This window comes from Gorilla gorilla, chromosome 14 (assembly GCF_029281585.2).
Source record: "Gorilla gorilla gorilla isolate KB3781 chromosome 14, NHGRI_mGorGor1-v2.1_pri, whole genome shotgun sequence".
NCBI classification, from domain to species: Eukaryota; Metazoa; Chordata; class Mammalia; order Primates; family Hominidae; genus Gorilla; species Gorilla gorilla.
Genome location: NC_073238.2, coordinates 63,613,821 through 63,639,435, shown reverse-complemented (window position 1 = coordinate 63,639,435; position 25,615 = coordinate 63,613,821). Strand labels below are relative to the sequence as shown.

General features: G+C 42.9%; 2 protein-coding genes and 1 pseudogene across 4 annotated transcripts in view; 1 reads left to right on the top strand and 2 right to left on the bottom strand.

The window, feature by feature from the left end:
* Positions 1–960: 960 nt before the first annotated feature.
* MLNR (motilin receptor) lies at positions 961–5,808 on the bottom strand. The gene is made up of 2 exons (XM_004054511.4): positions 4,908–5,808; positions 961–4,111 (listed from the first exon to the last, which is right to left on the bottom strand). The coding sequence occupies exons 1-2, from the start codon at positions 5,806–5,808 to the stop codon at positions 3,774–3,776; spliced, it is 1,239 nt and encodes a 412-aa protein (XP_004054559.4). The 3' UTR covers positions 961–3,773.
* Positions 5,809–13,314: 7,506 nt separating this feature from the next.
* LOC101140986 (prolyl 3-hydroxylase OGFOD1-like) lies at positions 13,315–15,673 on the top strand (annotated as a pseudogene).
* Positions 15,674–16,279: 606 nt separating this feature from the next.
* FNDC3A (fibronectin type III domain containing 3A) overlaps positions 16,280–25,615 on the bottom strand; it is a 229,773-nt gene continuing 220,437 nt past the window's right edge. For all 3 annotated transcript variants that reach the window (XM_019039750.4, XM_055359836.2, XM_004054510.5), the window contains 3 exons: positions 23,949–24,115; positions 22,601–22,728; positions 16,280–18,793 (listed from right to left, as the gene is read on the bottom strand). In XM_019039750.4, coding sequence (XP_018895295.1) covers positions 18,479–18,793; positions 22,601–22,728; positions 23,949–24,115 — 610 coding nt within the window. In that variant the 3' untranslated portion in view covers positions 16,280–18,478. The remainder of the gene's footprint in view (positions 18,794–22,600; positions 22,729–23,948; positions 24,116–25,615) is intronic.

The following is a 25,615-nucleotide window of genomic DNA, read 5'->3' as shown; positions in this document are numbered from 1 at the left end:
TTTTTTTTAATTAGCTAGGTGTGATGATGATGTGTGCCTATAGTCCTAGCTACTTGAGAGGCTGAGGTGGGAGGATTGCTTGAGCCCAGCAAGTTGAGGCTAAAGTGAGCTGTGATCAAGCCACTGCACTCCAGCCTGGGTGACAGAGGAAGACCCTGTCTCTAAAACAAAACACAACACACTAGACCTGTGCAACCACTAAAATTTGCTTCCATATACTGGCAAATGTCATTATGACATGAGTAGAAAGGGTCAGGAGAGGGCGTGTTTGAATTTTCAACACCATTAGCAGGTTGCCTGTGTCTCTTTGAGAACCTGGCACAGGGAACTCTTGGATCCCAGCGGATGTTGTGCAATAGCTCTTTGAACATTTCCTTCAGAAGTGGAAATGTCTCACATACAAAAGAGGAGGAACATCCAGACAGATAGTGCAAACCTGATGTTCTGCACTTCCATCTGATCTAAATGGTGAATCCATGTTAGTCTAGATGACACAATACACATTTCAAACAGAGAATGCCATTAGAAAGTTGATTGATTTTTACATCATCACATGGACTAGTTTTTCTAGTGTATTGTATTATACACATCTGGCACTTAGCAGTTGCTTGGTAAATATTTGCCATGGGAATGAATGAAATACAAACTCTCTTCCAAGGTTGGCAGCTCACCTAACAAAAGTGGTTCTGCCTGCAGAAGGGAGAGGGGGCTCAAAGAGAAGTGGCTGGAATGCCAGCACGGGTCTCTGTTGGGGTGGAGGGAGTGGCTGGCCCATAGCCTCCATGATTACCACCCTGGGTTGGGTGGGTAGGGACCCCTGGACTGGAAACCAGAGCTCAGTGATTCTCCTGCTCCAGTGATCGCTGACTTGGCCTCCCTTTTCATAGCCAGTTGTCGGTGTAAGAACAGAGAAAAACTTTAGATCTTAGAACAACTTTTTAAACATTTTCCACCATGACCCACAGTTAGAATATTTTATTTTGTGAACCAGGAAAGACACCAACCAAAACATAATTGAAACAAAAGTTTCACAGCACAATAGTTACCTTAGTACATGTGATACACAATGGACTCTATTCTTGTCCACACTACTCCATTAAAGAAAAATGTGACACACTTACTGATTTCACAGTCCACTAGTAGGCTGAGACCACACAAGAATCCTGAAGGAAGGGATGGCCTTCAGGCCCTCCATCTCAGGTACCATCTGGGAAGGGAAGGGTGATCCTCCCTATGCCCACACCTGGAAACATGCTTAAGTCCCAGGAAAGTGTCATGTAAATCCTTGTTTTCTAGATTCTGAACGAGAAAGCTCAAAAGAGAGGTCTTTGCTTCTACATTTAGAATATTATACATGAGCCAGGTGTGGTGGCTCATGCCTGTAATCCCAGCACTTTGGGAAGCTGAGGCAGGAGGATTGCTTGAGGCCAGGAGTTTGAGACCAGCCTGGGCAACACAGCAAGACCCCAACTTTACTAAAACTAAAAATTTAGCCAGGCATGGTGGTGTGTGCCTGTAGTCCTGCCTACTGGGGAGGTTGAGGTGGGAGGATGGTTCGAATCCAGGAATTTAAGGTTACAGTGAGCTATGATTGTGCCACTGCACTCCAGCTTCGCAACAGGGTGAGATCCTGTCTCTAAAAAAATAAAATATTATATACATCTTAATAAGGTTCTTTGCTGTGACTTTCCCTAGGGAGGTGGCCACTCCTGACTGCTCCAGAGAGGAGCTCCCATGAGCAGAAGGACTGTGGCAGCTGCTGTACTCAGTGCTACCAAGCAGAGAGTTATGGAGGCTCCAGGCTGGCACCTTCACTGTCAGAACCCCTACATCAGTGCTCCCCAAAGTATTTCTCACTCCATGAGATTTTACTAAGTGTTCTTGGGAGGGAAGATGGGGAGTTGGTTCTGTGATAAAATAAGTCAAGGAAATGTTGGTTGAGACAACTTCTCAGAGCCTCTGACATGCTATATTGTGTTATGTGTGTGAAATGTTTAGGGTGTGGTGGGGGAACACAATGTGGTATTTTCCTGCCATATTTAACCCCAGAACCATTTTTTCCAATAATCCCTGGAAATCTGCAGAACACAGTTTAGGGAATGCTTCTTGAAGTGACTGCAATCTGCTTCTTCCACTAGCTAGGAGAAAAAGCAAACGAGAGACTTCATTCCTGTGCCAATTGTGGACCGGGCTGGGGACTGAGCTAGGGCTTTGGCTAAGAAAATGAGAAAGCAACAGAACTTTGAGTGCATGTCGGGCAGACCCTTGTTATTTATGTATTCATCTTTTGTAGTTTTAACTATTCAAAAGAGACTATGGTGGCCTGTGGCGGAAAGTAATTTAGACATTTACCGAAGCCACCCAAACTGTGGGCTGTGAAGCAGAGACATCAAGTCAGTGAATCAACGGAGCTGCCTCTCCAGCCTCCAAGTCTCAATGTGACTTTATGTCTATCTGTCTTTATAACTCTGAAGTTATAGCATTTGTCACTTTTCTGGTATTTGTAGATGTGAAAATTCATGAAGGTCTCAGGACAAATTCCTCATACAAATCAAGATCCTATTGTAATTTAGGGTTGAATTTATCTATCTGAAAGCCCCAAAAAAGGTCCCATGTACAACTGTGAAAGCTGTACCCTGCCCACATCTTGGGGGTGCCATTCATACAGAAGGTGGCATAAGTGAAGCCCTTTGGAGCTGAGTGACAGCAGTAACCCTCTAAAAATATTTGTGTTTTAAACTGTAAAAAACAAAACAAAGTTACAGAGTTGTTGATCAGAATGTCCAGTGAGTTCTCTTTCACTCTTGACTAAATCCATTGGCTGGCGTTTTTCAGTAAGGACAGCATCTTGGCTTGGGAGTAGGTGAGCAACTTAAACACTGGATTCAGACTCCAGCTCACCAGCTCCTGTTTGGGCAATCCAAGACTCACTTGCAATACAGGAATGTTGACAACAGCACTCACACCACCAAGCTGAGGTGAGATAAAGCATATTAAATAGCTCTTTACAAATGTGATTTGTAGTCACTGGAGAAACCATGTCCTGCTGAGCTCTCTACTCTCAAATTTTGATGCCCAAAGTTTGCCACCCCATGGCCAGTGGCACTGGGAAGGTCCCATGGGCAGTGTCAAGGAGAAGTGGGTTGCAACACAATTGCTTAATACTTCTGAAAGAGGCTATTATTTTGCCTAAACTTTATGATTTGCTGTGATCTGGAGAGAGGTGGGACCCGTGAACACTGGAGTCTACCCAGAATTCCTTTTACTTCTAAAAGTTTTTGCAGCCATACATAGGTATTAAATCATTTCTTGGATCAAAACTGTCATTATCCTGGTTCCTTGTAGATGTACTGTTACATTTACATCCAAAACATAAAATACACTCATGATCTCAGAGGTGGCAGTTTTGGGGCAGCATCTTTGTGTATCATTTAACTGTAAAATGAACAATCATCTTTCCGAAGAGTAGGAGGATGAGGACTTCATGAAACCATCACACAAGAGCACACTTTGAGATGTGGGATTTCATGATGGTAAAATCGACCTCCCTTAGGAGGTGCGTGGGAAGGAAACTAGAAAGGTTGGCACAGTTACATTTCATACCTTGGTTAAATAAATCATGCGGTCTATTTCTTAACCAACTGGCACAACTGCAACCCTCTTTCCATTCTTCTTAACAGGATCTGTTCCTCACTTTCAGTCTTTATTTCTCTACTCATCTGTTTTCCCCAAAGTCTTAGAACTGCAAGAGGAGCCTGGCTTGGCCGTGCTGGTTACCCCGTCGTCTTCACGTTAGCGCTTGTCTCGGTGTAGCCCACCGTGTCTCCTCCAGTGTCCCCTGCAAGTTCCCCCGCAGTGTCCCTGCTTCTGTGGAAGCCTCTCGGCCTGGACTTCCTTGCGAGCAGCAGTTTAAAGGCCGCCGCTCTGTACTTCTTTGAAATGAGGTTGTAGAGGATTGGGTTGATAGATGCGCTCAGATAGAAAAGTTGCAGAGCGACGATGTTAAAGTACTGAGAGAAGTACATCATCCGCGAATCTTCCGTGTTTATGTAAATGATTCTGCCAACGTGGAAGGGCAACCAGCAAATTATAAATGCCAGAACCACCACCACTGCAACATAAGACACAGCACCGGGATTAACAAAAGCATTGGGAAGCAAATAAACCCCCCACCCCCACAAGGAACCATCTGCAATAACAAGTAACAGCAAAATAGAGAAAACTTCTACCTAGGCAGATCCTCACCCCAGAAAAAATGACCAGGCTGCAGGCTGCATGGATACTTGCTTTAAAACTGCATAGTAGGCTCCCATATGTGTTATCAAGGCTGGACATAAACCAGAAGGAGCAATTTCTCTGAACAAGCCTCCTTGGCAGGCTTCCTTCCACAAACCCACTTCGGAGACAAGTTTTCTGTTCTCTGTTGAAAAGAATTCTACAACAGGTCTGCACAATCTTTACTTTTTGATACGAGCAAGGTTTACTTTAGCCTTCAGCATCACTTAACATTAAATAAAAAATTTTAGCTTAATGAAATCTCCCTCGTCTTCTCAAGAGCACTGTGAGGACTCCTCATCTGTGGCATCTAACAGGTGGTTGGATTAAGAATTACCAACTCTCCTTTCTGGTCTCAGAGGCTCTGGAAAAGCACTGCTGGTTACTGAATCGGATCCGGGGATCCCACCCTCAAAGCGCCCTGGGGTGCCCCAGAGCTCCTGGGGGACAGGACATGGTTTTCTCGGGGGACGGGAAGTACCGGCGGGTGGAGGCTGGAATCGAAATAGGAAAGGGAGCTGGAAGCGGCGCCCAGAGCTGGGCGAGCAGGGGAAGGGGACCCAGCGTTTGCGCGGTCCCCGGCGGGGCAGACTGCAGGCAGGCGTCTTTGGAACCACGGCGGCTCCACTTACGCAGGACGCGGACGGTCTGCCGGTGGCCTCTCTCCCGCCCCGAGGCGGCCGGGCCTCGCAGCGGCCGCCGGCTGCTCCACAGCTCCCGCCCGATGAGCCCGTAGAGGATGCTGAGGCACAGAAATGGCAGGAAGAAGTAGGCAGTGGTGACCCACAGCATGACACGCAGCGCGCCCAGCTGCGCGGGGCTCGGCCGGCATTCGCGGCTGAACAGCGCCGCGGCCTCAGCGGTCTCGGGCCCCGACGGCGGGGACGGCGGTGGCGCCCGCGAGACCCAGAGGGGCGGCGACGAGGCGAGAGGCGAGGAGGCGAGCCGCGCGGTGCCATTGAGGCCCGGGACTACGGAGATGCCGGGGTCCTGCTCGACGCCCACCAGGAACAAGAAGGGCCCTGCAGAGAGCAGCGCCACGGCCCAGAGCACAGCGATGAGCGCGCGGACGCGGCGCCGGGTGACCAAGACGCGGGCGCGGAGCGGGCGGCAGATGGCCAGGTAGCGCTCGACGCTGAGCGCGGTCATATGCAGCAGCGTGGCGTAGGTGCAGCCCTCGCCCACGTAGAGGGACAGGCGGCAGAGCAGCGGCCCGAACACCCAGGGCCGCGAGCGCCAGAGGCGGTACAGGTCGAACGGCAGCCCGAGCAGAATGAGTAGGTCGGACACGGCCATGCTGCCCAGGTACAAGTTGGTGGTGGTCCGCATGTCCCGGTAGCGCCCGATCAGCAGCACGGTCACCACGTTGCCGCTCACACCGACGGCGAACAGGCACAGGCACACGGCGGTCACCGGCACCAGCGCCCCCAGGGGAAACGGCGAGCAGCGGCGCTCGTCGCAAGGCGGCAGCGCGGCCCACGGCGGCTCCCGCGCCCCCTCGGGGCCGTCGCTGCCATTCCAGGGGCTGCCCATGGGTGCTCCGCGCGGCCGCCGCGTCCCGGGTCGGGCTGGGAGCCTGGCGCGTGGTCCCTCTCGGTGAGCGCCTCCTTTCCCAGCCCGCACGCTGCGGGCGCGGCAGGTCAGACGGCGGAGCGCTGCGCTGCGCTGCGCTGCGCTGCGGGGCGCGGGAAGCGGCTCTGTGGGGTGGGCTCCGAGGCGCTCCCGAGCTAGCTGCGCGCAGTCTCCGCCCACGGCCGCGGCCCGCCCCGGCCCGGCCCTGCTCCCGCGCCCTCTCCCGGGCCCATGCAGTTCCAGGGCGCTTCCCTCTCCACGAACTGGAATACCCGGCGCCCTTAGCGCACGAGCCCTACCCGGTCCGGTGAGCGATGTCTGCACCCTAGATAGCTTTGGTTACAGGACCGAGCACTGTACGGGCGCTTTTGTCAGTCTGGTACACAGGGCACCTTCGAAGGGATCTGGTCTGGTGGCTGGTAGCTGCCGCTTGATGGTGGAGGAGGGCTCATGGTAATCCTCAGGAAGCCATAATGCTAAATAATAGGAGGGGAGTCTAGACCAGAATCTAGAGCCTCTCCTGTCTAATCCTGGCTCTACAACCGAGTAACTTGCGTAATCTTGGGCTAGTCCTGGTCTCGCCCAGCCCAGTTCTCCTCTTCTGTAAATTCGCGAGTGGTGGAGGGAGCTGACCATATAATTGAGCAAATAATTTCTTTTTTTTCCTTTTTCTTTCTTTCTTTCTTTTTTTCTTCTTGAGACAGGGTCTCACTGTCGTCCAGGCTGGAGTTTAAGTGGCGCGATCACAGCTCACTGCAGCCTCGACCTCCCAGGCTCAAGCAGTCCTCCCACCTCAGCCTCCTGAGTAGCTGGGAGCCCAGGAGCGCCCACGCCCCGGCTAAATTTTGTGTTTTTTGTGTAGTCAGGGTTTCGCCATGTTGGCCAGCCTGGTCTCGAACTCCTGACCCCAGGTGGTCCACCCGCCTCGACCTCCCAAAGTGCTGGGATTACAGGCGTGAGCCACCGCGCCCGGCAGTGACCAGATAATTTCAAGGATCCGTGAGCATGTTTACTTATTATAAAGAACAAGACAAATATTTACGTGGACACTAGAGTACTTTCACATGTGATATGTCGTTCTTATGTACAACATGTTTTATAAACTTAAAAAACTAGAGGATTTGTCAACACCGGAAAGAACGAAAATTGGGGAAAGGGGCTAAAACGGATGTTCAGTCTGTTCGGTGTGGTCTTAATAACAATAGCTAACACTTACTGAGAATTTAGATGGATCTGGCCCTGTACTCTCCATTTAATCCTCATGGCCCGGGGCGCTCCTTTCGCCCATGAACAAAGCGGTCTTGCTTGAGATCAAGCAGGCAGTAAGAGGCGGGACTGGGATATGGGCTCTGGTTGGCCTAATCCCAGAGTTTGCAAGCCTGACGTCCTACTCACTGCCCAGCTCCACCCCCTCAGTGGCTTAAATCCTCAACCTCTTCTCTGGAGTCTCGATTCTGGACCTGACACCTGGCTTTGCCTAGGACAAGCTTCTCCTGCAGTTCTCTCTCACATGCAGACTGTGAGCTTGGAGGAGGGACACCTGTCGCCTCCCTCATCGCTGCTGTTTCCAGCGGTCCTAAAACCGCCCTCCCTAGCGCTTTCCTCCGTGGTCACCCGCAGTCCCTGAGGGCCAGGTGCCTGCGCTCTCTTTCAAGCACTGCATCTGCGGCCGTTCACACCCATGCCGAGTCTTGGAATGCCTTGGCCTCTAGTTTGTTGACCTCTTTTCCACCTATGACCTTGCTCTCCACCCGATCTCAGCCGCGCCTGTCGACGGAACTTACACCTCACGGTTGCCTGCCAGCCTTCCTCCACCTCCACTTCAGTCAGCCCTCTTTCTGACCTCCGCCCGCTCTCTTTTTAGCTCTCTTCCCCTAGCACCTCAGTTCCGGTAATCCTTCAACCCACTGCGACCTCCATCGGTGGCTCCTCCTTCCTTTTCCCGGTCCCTTGCCTGCCCCAGGTCTTCACTTTCTTCCTTTACCCAACGTAAATTCCACGGGCAGTCGCCATCGCTCCCACACAGACGCCTTCGACTCCCTTGCTCTTTTCTCTATTGTCAGCCTCGTCCATCCACCAAGAGCACCACAACCCTGGTGAAGCCGAATTCCCTGCCTACTCTTTGCCTGCTCTCACATGGCGTTGTTTCACTTGAAAGCACAACCTCTAGCGGGGTGCTTCGTTCCCCCGGCCTTCCCAACTCTCACCTGACCTCATTCACTCTCCCACCACCAGGCTGCTGGTTTATACCCCCTCCTCTCTCCTTAGACCCAACACCCACCACCCCCTCCTTTGGGAGGTTTCCTTGCACCCTGTTTCTCTGAAGATAACTACCACACCCCCACCTCTGCTCGTGCTCCCCTGGGACAGTTGGTGGTACTTGCAGCTGAAGTCAGCTCTGTCCCTTAAGTGCTCCTTTCTCCTCCTCCAGACGTCACTGCGTCAATTCTCTTTCTCTCTCTCGTCATCAGTTTTTCTCTTCTGGATCATTTTCATGCAAAACTCCTCAAAATAGTTTCTGTACTCACAGTTTCCACTTTTTCTTCCTCCCTGTCTCCTCCCCCTAGGCAGAGAAAATGTAATTTCTTCATTTATAGTTGATTTGATTTTCCCCTGTGCTCTCAACAAGAGAAATGAATGCTCTAGCCTAGGTAAGGCATGATCCAGGCGGATCAGTTAAGCAGCCCCTCTGGGCAGTGTTCCCTTCTCTCAGACATCATGCCTTTCCTCAAGGTGGCCCAGGTGTACGGGGAGAGGGGTCAGTGGCTTAAAGCTAGAGGGAGAGGTCCTTATGAAGCTTCACGCCAGCTCCTGGGGTGTCAGGGGCTGGCATTTGCTAGACTCCAGTTCCATGTCCCCTTCCTGCCTGGTCATCAGTGGCTCTGCTAGCCTTGGGCGCAGGGGCCTGTGGCTAGTGAAGAGGTAGCTTCTTTCTTGGACTCAGGTGATGCTATCAGGAGCACTTGACATCTTCCCCATGGCTCTCATGGGCTGCGAATCCCTGAGTCTCTTTGGTTTTTCCCATTTGCTCCTTGGCCTGATGGACTACCCCAGCCTCTGCTGAAGCCTCCCTTATTCCCTTCCCCACCCACCATGGTGGCGCTGAGGCAGGCTTACTGAGTCTGCAGTCAGCATCCTGGCTGTTGTGAATTACTCACCTCCATTCAGGCACTCCCTCTCTATTGTATTTTCTCCATATTGCTTATTATCAACTGACATACTATTTAATTTACCTAGCTATTTGTTTATTATCTATCTCTATCTCCCAACATTATGTGCACCAGAAGGCAGGGCTTTAATCTACTGTGTTCACTGCTGTTTCCTTAGTGCCTGGCACAAAGTGAGAATTTAATAAATATTTGTTAACTTGGAGAATGAATGAGCTTCTGCAGAACCAGGTACCATTGTTTTCTTTACAATTCCTAGCCGTTAAAACAGTGCTCTGATTGTAGTGGGTGCTCAGTAAGTAGTCACTGATACTTCAGCTTAAGACAGAATACTGATATGGAGAGGTGGAGACCCAGCGGGCTTTTCTGATAACATTGCTATGCTGAGGTTCAAACATAACTTGGCCCTTAGGACATATCTGAGCTCTTATGATGAGTTGGCATTCAATGTTTTAGGAAGGAATGGGACCAGATCTGTTTTCTACTTTGTGTTTCTGTGGACATTCACCAGCTTCCTGACTTCATAGTTCATCTAGCGAGAGGAAGAGGAAGTTCTCAGTAGACCGGGAGCATGGGCGTCTCTCTTCTTTACTCTTTGAGTACCTCTCCGCCTGTAACTCGTGTGGGGCAAGGGTGGGTCTAGGTTTGGCCCAGCTAGGGCCTGCGTCCCCAGAGGCAAGAGGTTGGTGTCATCAATAGGCTCTTGGCCCCGGGCTGGAGGCCTCACTTGTTGGCTTTTGATGAATATAAAGGGATGGTCTGGATGAATATAAAGCTAATGCTTGCTGTGTGCAAGGCACTGTTCCAAGTACTTTCATATGTGAATGCATTTAATCCTCCACAGCAGTCCAAGGCAGCAGGTTCTTTTAGTATCTCTATGTTAGACATGAGAAGAGCAAAGCACAGAGAAGTGACCCCAGGTCACTGAGACAGCCAGTAAGGGTGGTGCTGTCCACTTCCAGAGTCCATGGGCATAACTACTGTGCTGGGTGGCCTCTTGCTATACAGACCATAGCACCACCAGCTGCAGAGAATGCTAGGTTATGATCTGGATTCTGCTAGGAAAGTGTCTTCCAGTTTGTATCTCAGAAACCAGATTTTATGGGCAAATTGAAGAATCTGGAAAGTTGTGAGGAGCATTAAAATACATCCGTAACTTGTACAATAGTTTATTTATGGAAACTTGTAAACACTCCACAGGCTTTACACTCTTTTCCCCACATAAGAGCAAGGCATGAAGTTTGTAGAGATGGGGGTCTCCCTAGATTGCCCAGGCTGCTCTTGAACTCCTGGGCTCAAGTGATCCACCCTCCTCTGCCTCCCAAAGTGCTGGGAATACAGGTGTGAGCCACCGAGCCTGGCCATTTCATAATGTTTTGAACCAACCTTTTACAATTGGGAAATTTCAGGTAAAGTTCCAGATTGTCAGCATGATATCTTGGGCCTAGGCAGACCAAATTCTTTAATAGCTCCCAAGGACATCCATAAAATATTGTTGTAAACCAGGCACATGCCGCAGGCTGAGAGGAGTGGTAACATCCAGGGAGGTGTGGGAGTTTGAGAAGGAAGCATTGTCTTGCAAAACCGGAAGCTGTGGTAGCTCTGAGCTCATGTTCCCCAAAGACTGCCACCTGCAGCCTGTAGGCTGGTGCCACTCTGCAGGCACCTCACAGCTGTCAGCACACACAGGGCATCTGTGGCTTCACACTCAGCCCCTTCCTCATTCACATGACCCACTGGGTCCTCTAGACCCCAGGCACCAGGAAATGGTATCTTTAGTAAAATGCAGAGATAGCAAAGCTGGCCCCGGAAGGGAGCCCCTGGCAGAGAAGTTCAAGGCCAGCTATTTCCCAATCTCACCGCCAGGACCTGACCACCACATTGACCAGGGGCTCAGTCTTTCCTAGGTTTTCTCTTTACACAGCAGGGACACGGCAGGGCAAATTCAGGCAAGACTTTTGTGGAGTGCAGATTCCTGTTACTCTGTGGCTGTTGCTTTAGCAGTTTTTCTGTTGGTCCCAGTTTCTCCTGAGAGACAGACAGGCTCAGCGTGGCAACAATTACCAAGGGGGATGGTGGAGAGGGAGCAAGCCCTTGGAAGGGTGGGTGGGAAGAGGTTATAGGCCTTATACTACTGCTTACGAACATTCTTACTGTGCAGCTGCTGCCATTGATTAACTGTGAAACTGAAAAGGTAATTTCTTCTTTAAGACCTCTGTGTCATCCTAGAAGGATTAAGAATGAGATAGAGCTGATAACTTGGGTGTGGGCAGGCGAAATTGTTTAATCACACTCAAGGACATCCATAAAATATTCAGTTGTAAGCCAGGCACATGTCACAGGCTGAAAGGAGTGGTAGCATCCTGGGAGGTGTGGGAGTTTGAGAAAAAAGAGACAAGTTGGCCTCTGTCCTTAGCAAAATGAACTTACTGACTACGTCAGTTTTATGGACTTGATGCCCAGGATTCTCTAGTCTTATGTTACCTGTGTATCAGTTTATAGGTTTTATATTCCCTTCTTAAACAATTCAGGTGAAATTCACATAAAATTAACCATTCTGAAGTGACAAACTTACTGGTATTTAGTGCCCTCAGAGTTGTGCAACCACTACCTCTGTCTGGCTCCTAAGCATTTCCATCAACCCAGCACCCACTGGGCAGTTACTCCCCATTTCCTCCTCCCTCCAGCCCTGGCATCCACTAATCTGTCTCTATGGATTTACTCATTCTGGATATTTAATACAAATGGAATTGTATAATATGTGACTTTCTGTGTCTGGCTTCCTTCATTGTAGTGTGTTTTTGAGGTTGGTCCACATGGTAGCTATATTCATTTTTGAACATGTCAGCTTGTCTTAGTTGTGGTAAGTGGCAAAAACGGCATTTTCATCCTTGGATTAATATTTAAGATGGGCTAGCCTTAAGGATTGAGTGTGGGCTCAAAATGGTAGTAAAAGTATCAGGGGATGAAATTCAAGAGGAAAGAAATTAGGGTTTCTCGTTTAGTCTGTTATGCTTATACCAGATTCTTCTCATCTGATTTCTTTCTGTTCAATCCTTAGAGGGCTGTGGCTTGTTTTGCATATGAGGAAGTGCTTAGCACATTGCCTAGCAAACAGGTGGTACTCAATCAATAAATGCTATCATAAACGCACTATTAAAGTCAATTCATATTAGTTTTGATTTCCTAGAGTTTGTAAATTTTGGGCCAGACAGCAGAGGATAGTGGTCAAGTGTGGGAGCACCAGACCTGGATCAAACTCCAGCTTCATCATTTATTAGCCATGAGACCTGTGGCAGAGAGCTCGACTTCTCTGTGCTGCAGATCATGCTTACTAGAGCAATTAAGAGGACTGTGTGAGATGCCCAAGGTAAAGAACTGAACATAATGCTTACAACACATTAAATGGTTGACAGATCCTAGCCATAATGATTTGAATGGGCCATGGGGCTTCAAAATCTGTTCAGTTTTGAAACCCTTTTCTCTTGGCAAATTTCCCATAGTAAGTGGAAATGGCACAATAGCCCCATTTATGAGACAAAAAATAGCCATTACAGCATCTAAACATTTGAAGGCACCACTCTGGACACAGAATTTGATGACCACCTTGTTGAAATCTTGGTTCTTTGGTTGATTTTCTTTTTTCCTCCAAGTTTTTTCTCCCGCCTTAGGAGCATCAGAGAGAAAATGATAAACAAAAGGGATACACATTCTCAAGGGCATATACTTACAAAATGTATATGAAAATAGAACACTTAAAAACTCTCTAAAAACATGAGGCATCATCTCTTTTGATGATGGGAGTTAGGTTACACCACTGCTTCAGTTTGGGGGAACTATTTTCTTTTTTTTCTTTTTTTTTTTTTTTGACATGGAGTCTCGCTCTGTCATCCAGGCTGGAGTGCAGTGGCACGATCTTGGCTCACTGCAAGCTCCGCCTCCCAGGTTCAAACGATTCTGCTTCAGCCTCCTGAGTAGCTGGAATTACGGGTGTGCACCACCACACCCAGCTAATTTTTGTATTTTTAGTAGAGACGGGGTTTCACCATGTTAGCCAGACTGGTCTCAAACTCCTGACCTTGTGATCTGCCCACCCTGGCCTTCCAAAGTGCTGAGATTACAGGCGTGAGCCACCACACCCGGCCTATTTTCTTTTGAAGCCTGTTTGCCTCCTTGAGCCACCATGTCAATGGAATCTTCTTCCTGCAGAAATAATCTTATAATGGTGAGAAGCAAGGGATTTGTGTTGGAAACCAACCCATGGACTGCTCAAACAGGATGCATAAGACTCCTATTTCCAATCTACAGAAAAAAAAGAGGTGATGTGCAATCATACTGTCAAATCAGTATCATACCCTACTCAAACCTGGACTCATGCTTAGCTGCTTCTGTGATGTTTCTATTTCCAGACTCTCCTTCCCCAGCCCAACATTTTAAACTCTATCATGGTACTTGGAGTTGTGGCAATTAAGAGATCTACATGGATTTTAAAAGCACTGAGTCATGTGGCGTAGCTCTGTACCTTGTGAGGAGATGAAACGGCCAGTGGAGCCCGGCCGGACCCGGGTGGGGAAAAAAGGGAAAGAAGGAGGTGATGGCGGAATTTTCAGATGCCGTCATGGAGGAAACCTTGAAAAAGCAGGTGGTTGAGGCCTGGAGCTGTGGGACACCATTCAGCTACGAAGCCATTGTCAGGGACATGGACCCCTTTCTTCACTGCATGATCCCAAACTTCATCCAAAGACGACTTCTTGGAAGGGCTTCAGAAGGAACTTATGAACTTGGATTTCCATGACAAGTATAATGATTTATGTAAGTTCCAGCAGTCTGATGGTTTAAAGAAGAGGGCCTCACATCTCTGCTTTAAGGAAAATTCTGTTTGAAGATTTCTGGTCCTGGCTTTCTGGCATTTATAAAATTTACTGGAACCAACCATCGATGTGTCCTGTGCTAAATATGAATTCACTGATGCCCTGCTGGGCCATGATGATGAGCTAGAAGGGCGCTGGATCGCCTTTATCCTGTACCTGGTTCTTTCCTGGGACAGGATCCTGGGGGGTATCCTGGACCTGTACAACATTGATGAACACTTTCAACCGAAGCAGATTGTCAAGTCTCTTATCCCTTTATGGAACAAACTGGTTTTCTTTGAAGTATCTGCAGTGTCCTTTCACCAGGTGTCCAAAGTCCTGTCTGAAGTCACGTTTGTCTATAAGTGGCTGGTTTCATGGTTCTTCACTGACTAGGCCTCCCAAGTACTTTGAACCCCCTCATACCTTGGAGCCCTCACACCCCACAAGAACATGAAATTTTGTTTGATTGGATCAACCTTACTTATCTGGACATGGATTACCAAATTCAAACTCAAGAAGAGTTTGAAGAAAGTTCTGAAATTCTCCTAAGAAATTTCTTAAGCCTGAGAAATTTGCAAAGGTCTGTGAGGCCTTGGAGAATGGAGATGTGGAAGAGAGCAGCTGAGGTCCCCCTAAGAAAAGGGTTTTTTTTTTATTATTATTTTTAAAATTTTAAATCTCGGCTCACTGCAACCACCGTTTCTTGGGTTCAAGCAATTCTCCCGTCTCAGCCTCCCGAGTAGCTAGGATTACAGGCACCTGGCATCATGCCTAGCTAATTTTTCTATTTTAGTAGAGACAGGGGTTTCACCATATTGACCAGGCTGGTCTTGAACTACTGACTTCAGGTGACCTGTCTATCTCGGCCTTCCAAAGTACTAAGATTATAGGCATGAGCCACCGTGCCTGGCCAACAAAAGATTTTATGAGAAAGCTGAGGAGAATAAGCTTCCTGATACATTGAAGGAGTGCATGAAGTTATTTTGCTCTGAGGCACTATTCTTGCTGCTCTCCAACTTCACAGGCCTGAAGCTTCACTTCTTGGCCCCTTCAGAAGATGAGATGGATGACAAAAAAGAGGAAGCAGCAGCCTCTGCTGCTGATAGAACTGAGGAAGGGACTGGCCATAGCCCTCCTGAGCCAGAGAATAATCAGGCAGCCATCAGCATCAACGGCCAACAGAGCCATGACCAGACAGACCCAGAGTCAGAGGAAAATGAAACAAAGAATGAATCAGGTGTTCCCACATGCCAAAGGGAACTGAGGCGTTGGAAGACTGGTCACCACACTTTTAATTCGTGACCATGGCAAGGCTGATTTTGCCCTAGACTTAATTCTCCACTGTGGCTGTGAAGGCTGGGGGCCAGAATATGGTGGTTTTACTTCTTACATTGCCAAAGATGAAGACGAAGAGCTGCTAACAGTGAATCCAGAAAGCAATTCTTTGGCATTGGTCTACAGAGATAGAGACTCTGAAATTTGTCAAGCATATTAACCACTGAAGCCTGGAACAAAAGAAAACCTTCCCAAACACAACAGGTTTCTGGGACTTTTCATTTATCTATTATGAATGACAGCACTGGGCAAAGCTGAACAAAAACATGATCCTTCATCAGTACTGGGAAGTCTGGAACAGCTAAGCCTGGAGTGAAGGAGAGCTACATGGTAGCTTGCCTGACAGTGTTCTTAAAACTGGTTGTCCTTTAATAGGACTCATAATGATTGTCCTCAACCTAGACCTTGAGCTTGAAGCTATGTACTTATTTCTTGAATAAAAAAAAAAAAAAAAGTTGGCTTTATTTTAAACATTGAGTTCTCCTCTTTCCATATTGGCTTCTTCAGTGAATTTTTCAATGATTTTTTTTGTATGGTGGTAAAATATTTATAACATAAAATTTACTAGCTTACCCATTAAAAAAAGAAAAAAAAAAAAAAGGCACTGAGTGTCCATCCCCAGGAGGAAGTTCTTGGGATGGAAATTTTAATGGGGGATGAGTGAGAGAATGTTGGATTTTCTGGTGGAAGGCAGACCCAGCAGTGCCAATACCAGGAAGGTTCTGGGCCTCCGGTGGTGGGCGAAAGAAGGTACTAGAAAATAGGGATGTGGGAAAGGCAAGGAGAGGTTAGGGATTTTCTTCCCACTGGGAAGTTTACCTTAGACTCACTGTATTCTTTATATGTGGAAAGGAAGTAAGATATTTCATGAGTTGCACAAAATCAAGTCACTAGGATAAAACTTCTAATTTTATTCTTTACTGGGCTTTATATAATAAATATACATCCTCTCATGTTGAAGATTTGTATACTGTTGGGAAAAATGTTTTAAGCTCATTGGAAGAGGGGAGATCATAACATTTCACTTTCTTAAACAGGTAGCAAATAATGAATATATATGAATACAATAAACATATCTCAAAAAGAATGATACAACTTTTATTTTCCATGGATTTTACAGATACTTTTGCTACATAGTTTATGTATTTTTATGAGATTTTTTCATTTGTATGAAGTTCATTCAGCCTTATACAATTTTAAGGTGATATGTTTGGTAGTGTATCTATAATCTTTAAAAAGTTTAGAGTTTTTGGAATGTACAGTATATGAGGTAAAATCAAGATTACATTAAAAATTGTTTTCTCCTCTGCACTAATTTTGCAGTGAGGCTCAAATGGCAAGTATACTATTAAATGACATTTACTATCAAAAATAGGAGGTTCATTTGAATTACTATGAAAAACATAAGCCACTGTAACTTGACACAGTGGCACATTTTACCATTTTAGACATTCAGCTATATATAAATCTCTGGGCTATTACACTCAGACTCATTTGTACTGCCAAATGTGGCACTTTAAAGAAGTTTCTAGAAAACAATCGCAATCACTGTTGTTTTTGGGGAAGGTTATCACCCTATACATAACAGATTAAATTTAAATAAAATGTAAACATACAGTATATTATAGTGACAGGTCATTCTTACCACTTAGAAAGGCCAAGTTTATCCATTTCTTTTTTGAACAAGGGTTAATGTTTTTCTACAGCACAGATCATTTGACATAAAACTGTTACAATACATGCCCATTCTATTATAAAAGAAATTCTTCAGAGATCTTCAAAGCACAACACATATGTTCTTTTTTCAAAGACTGACAGAAGTGCTTAATAATCACTAAAATGCCAACCTCAGCAACTAAAAATTAGTGATTCGCTATCCTAAAATTCAAATAATAAATTAAAAAAGCTAGTTACAGGTGTTTTACGGATAACAGATGTGCTAAAACAAGAATTGTAGATAGTTTCATTATAAACTGTATTATTACTGGCAGTCATTGACATCTAGGCAAGATGTACAATGTGATACTTGACAAAATTCAGTCTGATCATCCAATAACTCACAAATGCAAGCTCACAAAACATTAATGAATTATGCAATTGCAAAGTGCTCTAATGCAACATTAACCACATGCAATCAACAATTTGGAACAGTATCCAAACAGACATTATACATTAAACGTTTAGTTTTCAAGAAAGAAAGCAGCTTGAAGTTTACTGGTGCAAATTAATTTTGTCTTCAGATTTGGTGCCCCAAACAAAAAGGTTAGGTTTGATTATGAATTCTGATGGTGGTGGCAGCAGTTATGGGAGAAGCAGCAGAAACTTATGGGAGTTCTTCAAAATTAGCCTATACCAGACAGAGTGAGTGTATGTATGTAATATATACTTCCACACTTGTTATGTGTATATGTGTACACTTTTTATATGCCATATATGTATGTGTATACCCTTATACACATACATATAGTTCAAAGGTTCACAAAACAGAAGCCAAATAGGTTTGAAATTCAATTTTTTTATGATTACTTTTTAAAAAGTATTTAAAAGCACTCACAGTTCTTTTCCATGTTCTCAAGACCTGAAGAGGTACTTTTTGAGTAAACAGCAAAATATTTTTAGGCCAAGTAAACTGTCTGTTCTTTAAGTACTTATCTGTGAATTCATGAATATATATTTATAATGAAGAACTCCACATTTATCAAAGAAGCTTTTCTTCATGCATACTCTTTCATCCAGTTTTTGTTTCTAAGCCCCTCCAGTTACTCATCATAATCCCACTTACCAAATAATTAAGACAAATGAGGAGGTAGAAATATAGCACTAGATTGCTTTCACAGCATCAGACTTTAACATTTTATATAGCATGTTAGTGTAAATTCTATTCATTCTGAATTTTTCACTTGGTAATAATCTTTAAAACAAACAGATCAGGTTATCACTGTTACACTCATGCCGATTCGTCAAAATATCCATTCTAAATTGTTGCCTCTTAGAAAGTTTTTCTATAAGAAGGCATTTGTTAAAAAAAGAGAGAGGGAAAGAAAAAAAGAAGACCCACCCTAACAAAAAAAAAACAAAATTGATATTTTTGTGGCTTGCTTTCTAATAAAGTGCCAGCCTCTACCTAACAATATAAGCACTGAAAATGGCAAAAATGATGTGCTATAGTCTCAATGCCAGTGCTAAATGCCACTGTTTTTTATAAAAGCAATACAGAAATAATTTTAGTACATGACAAAATAAAATGTAATAGAGTTAAAAAATAAAGTTATATTTTCACTTGATTACAAAGTACTGAATGATAAAGGCAATCAAAATGGAAAAGAAAGCAAACAGCACAAGGATGACGGCAGCACACTGCTCATCACTCAGTGCCCGTCGGGTCCTTGTGCTTTCCACAGTGTCTCTGTTGGTGCTGGCTGGTGGTTCAGTCCTCTGAGAGATGAAGAGCACTGTGGTGCTGTAGGGACCTACGAGGTCCTGGTGTCCCAGAGAGTCTTGGCACTGGCGAATGGCACATACACGGAAGCGATATTCACAGTTCAGCTGAAGGCTGGAATACCGGAAGGAAGAGTCGGGACCCTTGTAAATCTGTTAATAAAATATTAGAAGGAAGAATTACGTGTGAAGGCTGGACAGAAAATGTGTTAAAACTGGCTAGTGTTAGAATTGTTTTTCATGTGAAAGCCAGTGAATGCCATTGATTTTATCTTTTAAATGACATGTTAAAAATACCTATCCATTAAAGTACTTATCTGTTTGTTGCACAGGGGCAAGAGAAATTTCAAAAGCGAGGATCTACCCTTATACAGTTCACAGATGAGTTAAGGAGTGCAGATGTGCCCCAGGGCAGCTAGAGAACAAGCAAAATCGGTCCTCAAGCATTTTCTTGCTTTTCTCAAATGTAAGAAGTCATTTTTCAATGCAATCATTCCATCAAAGAAGGGATAGTGTCTACTTTTGCTTCCCCCATTATGTCTTTGTATAACTGATAAATTTCCATATAATTTCAAACATATCTGTAGAATGAAATGGAAAATGAATAAGGGGAGCTTTCCATAGGTGCCTATGGCAAATCACTGTATAAACCAGAGAGGGGAGATCACTTAGAATCAGAAAATAGGACCTCCTCTGCCATGCCTCACAAGGGAAATAAAAAGAATGAAATTCCACGGATTTTCAGAGGAATGTGCTAGTAATTAACCCATTTATGCCAGAGGTTGCAAATTTTTTTTTTGTGAAAAATCAGACCTTGGCAATAACCTTGATCAGTTGGATATAAATAACTACCACAAGCTTAGTGTTCCAATAATGGAACACTAGGCATAAATGGGTTAAGAAGCTATATACTAGAACTGTTCACCCCTGGCATCCAAGGTCTGCTCTACCACTTCACACTCCAGATGTGATTTTAGACCAACTACCTTAGTATAACAGACATACTAGTAGTTAACATGTATGATAATTATGAGGATGAAATGAACTAATGCTTGTTAAAGCACTTAGCGCAGTGCTCAGCATGCAGTCACTGCTCAATCTGTAGGAGCTATCATTTCCAATAATGAGCAACCTCCCACCACTCATTCTGTAATTGAGAAAACCAAGGCTCATAGGGTTAAATGACTTGTCAGTTGAGTTTCTCCAGTTAGTTGGTGGGCTACAAGTCAGAAGAACCAACACATGGGGGCTTTCAAGTACTTTTAGCTGCCTCAATTGTACCTGTGGTGTAAATCTAAATTTTTACATATTGCTTTGCTCTCAAAGTAAAGTAAGATCCCTGTCTCATTTTTCTATCTCCAGAATCTAGCATATAGTAGGTACTTAATAAAAGGACATTAAATTAGTGAATTATTGGCAATAAATAAAAACGTGGATGCTGATAACAATCTATAAAGGAACTTACTGAAAGAAGCTTTAAGATAAATCTGAAAGAAAATGGTGACTATGCATTAGTTCTAAGGATGCATAATGTTTCAGGGAATAGAATGTAGAAATGATCCATGTTTGGGAGATGGTACAGGTTGGGTATCCCTTATAAGAAATGCTTGGAACCAGAAGCATTTCAATTTTTTTGATTTTGGAATAGTTGCATATTTACTAGTTGAGCATTCCAAACCCAAAAATCCGAAATTGGAAGTGCTCCAATGAGCATTTCCTTTGAGTGTCATATCGATCCTCAAAAAGTTTCAGATTTTGGGTGAAACATTTTGAATTTTGGACTTTATTTGGGATGCTTCAACCTGTAAAAGGATTCACTTAAAACAGAATGCTGTATGATAAAGTAGTGTAAAATTGTATACATAACACTGAAGTAAATTGAGTAAAAATTAAAAATATGTATTTGTCTTATGGATATAATAGATGATTTTTGTCTTTATATTTTCCATGTGTCTTCATATACCACTCCATGAGCCTGGCAGTATTAGGTTAAGAAAGAAAAACCTCAACAAATGGCATGAGGGTGATAAGAGATCTGGTACAAAGAGGAAGAATACATTAATTACACTAGTTGGAAATTTAGGTTAATTCAAAAGGGACCACTGTAGGTGTGTGACATTAAAACAGTGTTTATGGAATCCTAATCGTGAGGCTGTGTGACGGACTGAAGGGAGCTGAGTAGGACAGGGACTCTTGATGTACATGTAAGAAGTGATGAGGCCCTGATGTAGTTTTATGGATTTAGAAACAAATTCTGATTAAGAGTTGATAGGAAAAAAAAAATTCATCTAAGAATTTAAAGCTTGGAGACCAAGATGATATTGGTGTCTATGACACTGATGAAGTAAAGATGTTGGAGAGGAGATATTGAGAGGGAAGATGATGGGATCAAGTTTTCAATTTTGTATTTCAGATGTGGGAAGACCTCTAAGCAGGAAGAGACACAGTTAACTGTAAATACAGGACTGAAGAAAATAGATTAACTTGCTCAAGCTAATTTCAGAAGGTTTACACACCCAAGAAAAGTCATTCAAACAAGCCTTAAGGTTATTCATATACTACTCAAATGTGGAGTCCCTATTTCCTTTAAACGTGTAATACAATTATATTTTCTTTAATATTAATTTTGCTTCCTCCTTAGAAGGAAACCTACTTATCTGTAAATTACATTTCAAATCTAATTATCCTGTCAATTTGCAGATGGCTTAATAAAGAAAAACAATTGCATGCCAGATTTAATCTGACTCTTTGGATCTTTTGTAATTTCAGTTAAGATATTACATAGAGTGGTTACAACAGCACAATACTGGAATAAAACAAATGAAGGATTTTTTTTTAGTGGAAGAGGAAAATGTAAGACACAATGAAAACAACCCAGCTTAAAAGCCCTCAAAATTAAGAAGGTTACAGGAAAAAGGGAAAATCAGATGAAATGTATAGGTATTTAATTAGTCTTTGGAGTGGTATAAAAGCTTATTCTTTTTAAAAGTTGTAACAAACATTGGCAACTCTCCACTCTATCTCACTGCTATTCTTGCTTTATCAGAAAGCTATCTTTGAAACCTCTTGGCTAGGAAGGTGACAATTCCTCTAGGTTTCCATTATAACTTCATGCCTAATGTCATATTTACAGCACTGCAATATGACTATTATTAATACTATTATTGTAAAAGCCTCCTTATTAGTCTTTCTAGTTCTGCCCTTGTCCTACTGTAGTTTCAACACTATAGTCAAAACAACCTTGTGTCTGATCACGTGAATACCCTGGTCAAAATCCTCCACTGTCTTCTCATTTCACGTGGAGTAAAAGCCACAGTATGGCCTATTATGCCTTACATCACTGCATACCACCTATAGGCCCCTTAGGATTAACTACCCGACCTTATCAACTCTTCCCTTTGCTCTCTCCATCCAGTCATATTGGCTCCTTTATGTTCATCAGATTTAATAGGCATGTTCCTGCCTCAGCACATCTTCTTGGAACACTCTTCTCTCCATAGTCATCTCCTCTGGGCCATGCTGAAATGTCAGCTGAGTGCCCCAAATGAAATAACACTCAGTACCCTCCCCCTCCACTACTCCCTATTTCTTTTATCCAATTTTGTTTTTTCTCCATTACACTTATATCTGACAATATATTGGCATGTTTACTTGCTTATAGTGTCTTCTTTTCCACCAGAATGTAAGTAAGCTCCATGGAGGCAAGGGACTTTTTGTTCAGTGCTATATCCTGAGTGCCTGGCACAGAATTCAATGAATACTTATCAGATAAATGAATAATCTGTTCAAGTGTAGTTCATACTGAAAAGATTTGGAATCTTGAGATCTCTGGAACATAATATATACTGAATAAATGTTTATGAATTAAAAGGTAAAGATGGCCAAATCTTACACTGAAAATACATAAAAATTAAAAAAGGGTAAAAATATGCATCCACACATTAATATCTTGGTACATACCTGTTTGAATTCTGAATCTTTTCCTAACATAACTTGAAGACTGTAAATAACTGGATCACCTTTCATTGGCTGTAAACACTCCCATGTAATTTCACAAATGTGATCATTTACTTTCTCTATTTTGGGGGCTGTAGGAAACAAATATAAATAATATCTGTTCCACTTGATTTTTAATTTGGTACATCATGCAGACACTTGTTTTAATAAAAATCAACAAATATTTAAAATCCACTTATAAACTTGAAATAAGTATCAGTGAATTTTTGAAATTTGCATCCAAAGAGGTTAAAATCGGCACTCTTGTATTCTAAGATATGGGATCTCACTCTGTCACCCAGCCTGGAGAACAGTGGTGCGATCATAGCTCAATGCAGCCTCAGCCTCCTGTGCAGCTACACACACAGGCACATGCTACCATGCCCAGCTGATTCAAAATTTCTTTTGTAGAGAGGCGGGTCTCAGTATGTTGCCCACGTTGGTCTCAATACTCCTGGCCTTAAGTGAGCCTCCCACTTCAGTCTCCCAAAGCACTGGGCTTACAGGTGTGAGCCACTGTGCCCTGCTTATAGTCAGCACTCTTCTTAAAGCTAAGAGACGCTAAACTTGATGAGCAAACTGAAAAATGACTCAGTGAAACTCAATATTATTAGAAAGACTATTCAAGAAGAGTTCTGCTGTTTAACAAATGATAGGTTTAAGTACATGATCTAGGATATGGTTCTAGAAGTCTCTGTGATTAGTCTTCAGAGCAATTAACTTTATAGACTTTTCAGCTAAAACAGAGCAATTAACTTTATAGACTTTTCAGCTAAAAACAGAGTGCAGCCCTTGCCAGAGTCACTTTAAAATAACCCCTCTAAAATTAAAAGATAAATGTATATATAAATGTGTGTAAATATGTGTACATGTGTGTGTAAAACTGATTGAAAAACCCACATTAATGAAGAATTTGTTTTGCTTAACAGATGACCAAGCTTTCCTTCTGAAATCCAAATGAATGTAATATCAACAACTCAAAACGTTTAAACAACCAGTTTGTGATTTTTTTCTTTAAGCAAATGACCTCATTAGAAAACCAGCCTACCTATTCAATTTAGTATTTTTATGCTACATTATTAAAAACATCAGTGACAAAAGCCAGTACTTGTCTGAATATGAGCGTGCCAGATAAAACAGCTTTTATTATTGAGTGGAACTCTCAGTAGAGTTGGGCTTGCCTATACGATTTTGTATAACTGGTGGACATATACTGGATGCTAAATTTTAATATCAGTAAACAAAGCATTTATGAAAATACATTAAAAAATAATTTATTATAAAGAAAATAAGTTCAGGATGTATAACTTACCTTTCAAGGCAGCTGGGACAGATTTTGGAGTAGTGAAAATATATTCTTGGGAGAGGGGACCTTCCCCAGCTTCATTACAAGCTTGAATACAGAATTTATAGGATGTTGACTCATTAAGTCTTTGTACTTTGTATGTATGACATGGTCCTCTGTATAGGGATACAAACCTAAAATGGAAATAACTATTAGATAAACCTTATACTACCTTATGAAGGTGTTTTACAAACTAGTATAAAAACACAGTTAGGAACATTATTTAGGAGTGATAAGTTACTCCAAAAGTTTGATGCCAGGAACTCTATGTCACTTAAAATAAATCTGTTTTTCACCAGATGAAGAAAAATAGGATATTTGGTAAATTTCCCAATTTGACATGATTTACTGAAAGTCTGTTACTAAATTTCATGTCCGACCATAACTGTTTCTTCTCAGGCTTCCGGTTTAGCTTTGTTTCTGAATACTGCTTTGTTAATGTACATTTTAAAAGATGCTCAGAACATCACAATTTTCATTACAAATTATTTCTAACTAAAGTCATATTGATAAAATTTGCCAAGTATGGCATAGAGACCTGAGCTATGAGATTAAGTTTCTATTTTAATCTTCCTTGTCTTTATCTGGAAAAAAGAGAATTCTCAATTCCCAGGCAGATTTTTAGTTGACTTGGTGATGTTTTTCTAGAGATTTACAAAAGCAGTATGACAATATAAAATTTCCAATACATTATCCACTTGAACTGTTCAATGAAGTTGAATATAATATATATTTCTCCTAATATGTTATCTATAAGTTGAATGCATCCCATTATTTTTGATTGGATGTTTCTAAAATTTTTGGAAATTAAGAGAATGAATAATGAATGCTTATTCAATGCTAACAGTCTGAAAATTGTAGTCAAGTTAAAAATAAAGAAATATTTAATGACAGGAAGAAACAGTACTTCCAATAAGCAGTAATTGGATAAGCCTTGCCTTTTCAATCTCTAAATTTTTTTTTTAATGACAGGAAAAAAAATAGTGGTAATACCACTGTTTAAAAAAGCTGAACAATGACAAAATCTGGACAACTAAAGTATCATTATGATACCATCCCACAGCAAGTGTATATAGTTGTGAAAATCAAACGGAATGAAAGTAATCAAAGATATTAAATTGATTTAATTTATTAAATGTGTGCATTAAACTTAACAGTATCATAAAAGGTTTTAATTTCTTTATTTTCCACAACCAAACGCCATGAGCCATATTCATACCCCATAACAATTCTCTAGATGCTAGCTGAATATTAAGTTGGAAGTTCTATAATAGAATATAATAGAATTTATATCTACTAGAATCTTTATTCTATTATCTTTCAACCAAACACTAATTAGACCTGTTTCCAGTAAGCCTTCTTGCACTACCCCAAATGTATGCTAGAAAGGGGAGGAAAAAAATTTAAACAATTAATTTGTCCAGTAATAATAACATATATTAAAGATAAATGGCTATACCAAAAACCTGTACAAGGCAAATAATCTCTTTGTAGAGATAAGGCTACAAAGATTACATAAAATTCTGCCAAGAACAAAGGCTAACATTCATCGATACAGATTTTAGGAAATGATCACATTTGTTCTGTGTAATGTTCTTACTGGTGATATACTAGTATACAAAATTATTCCATAT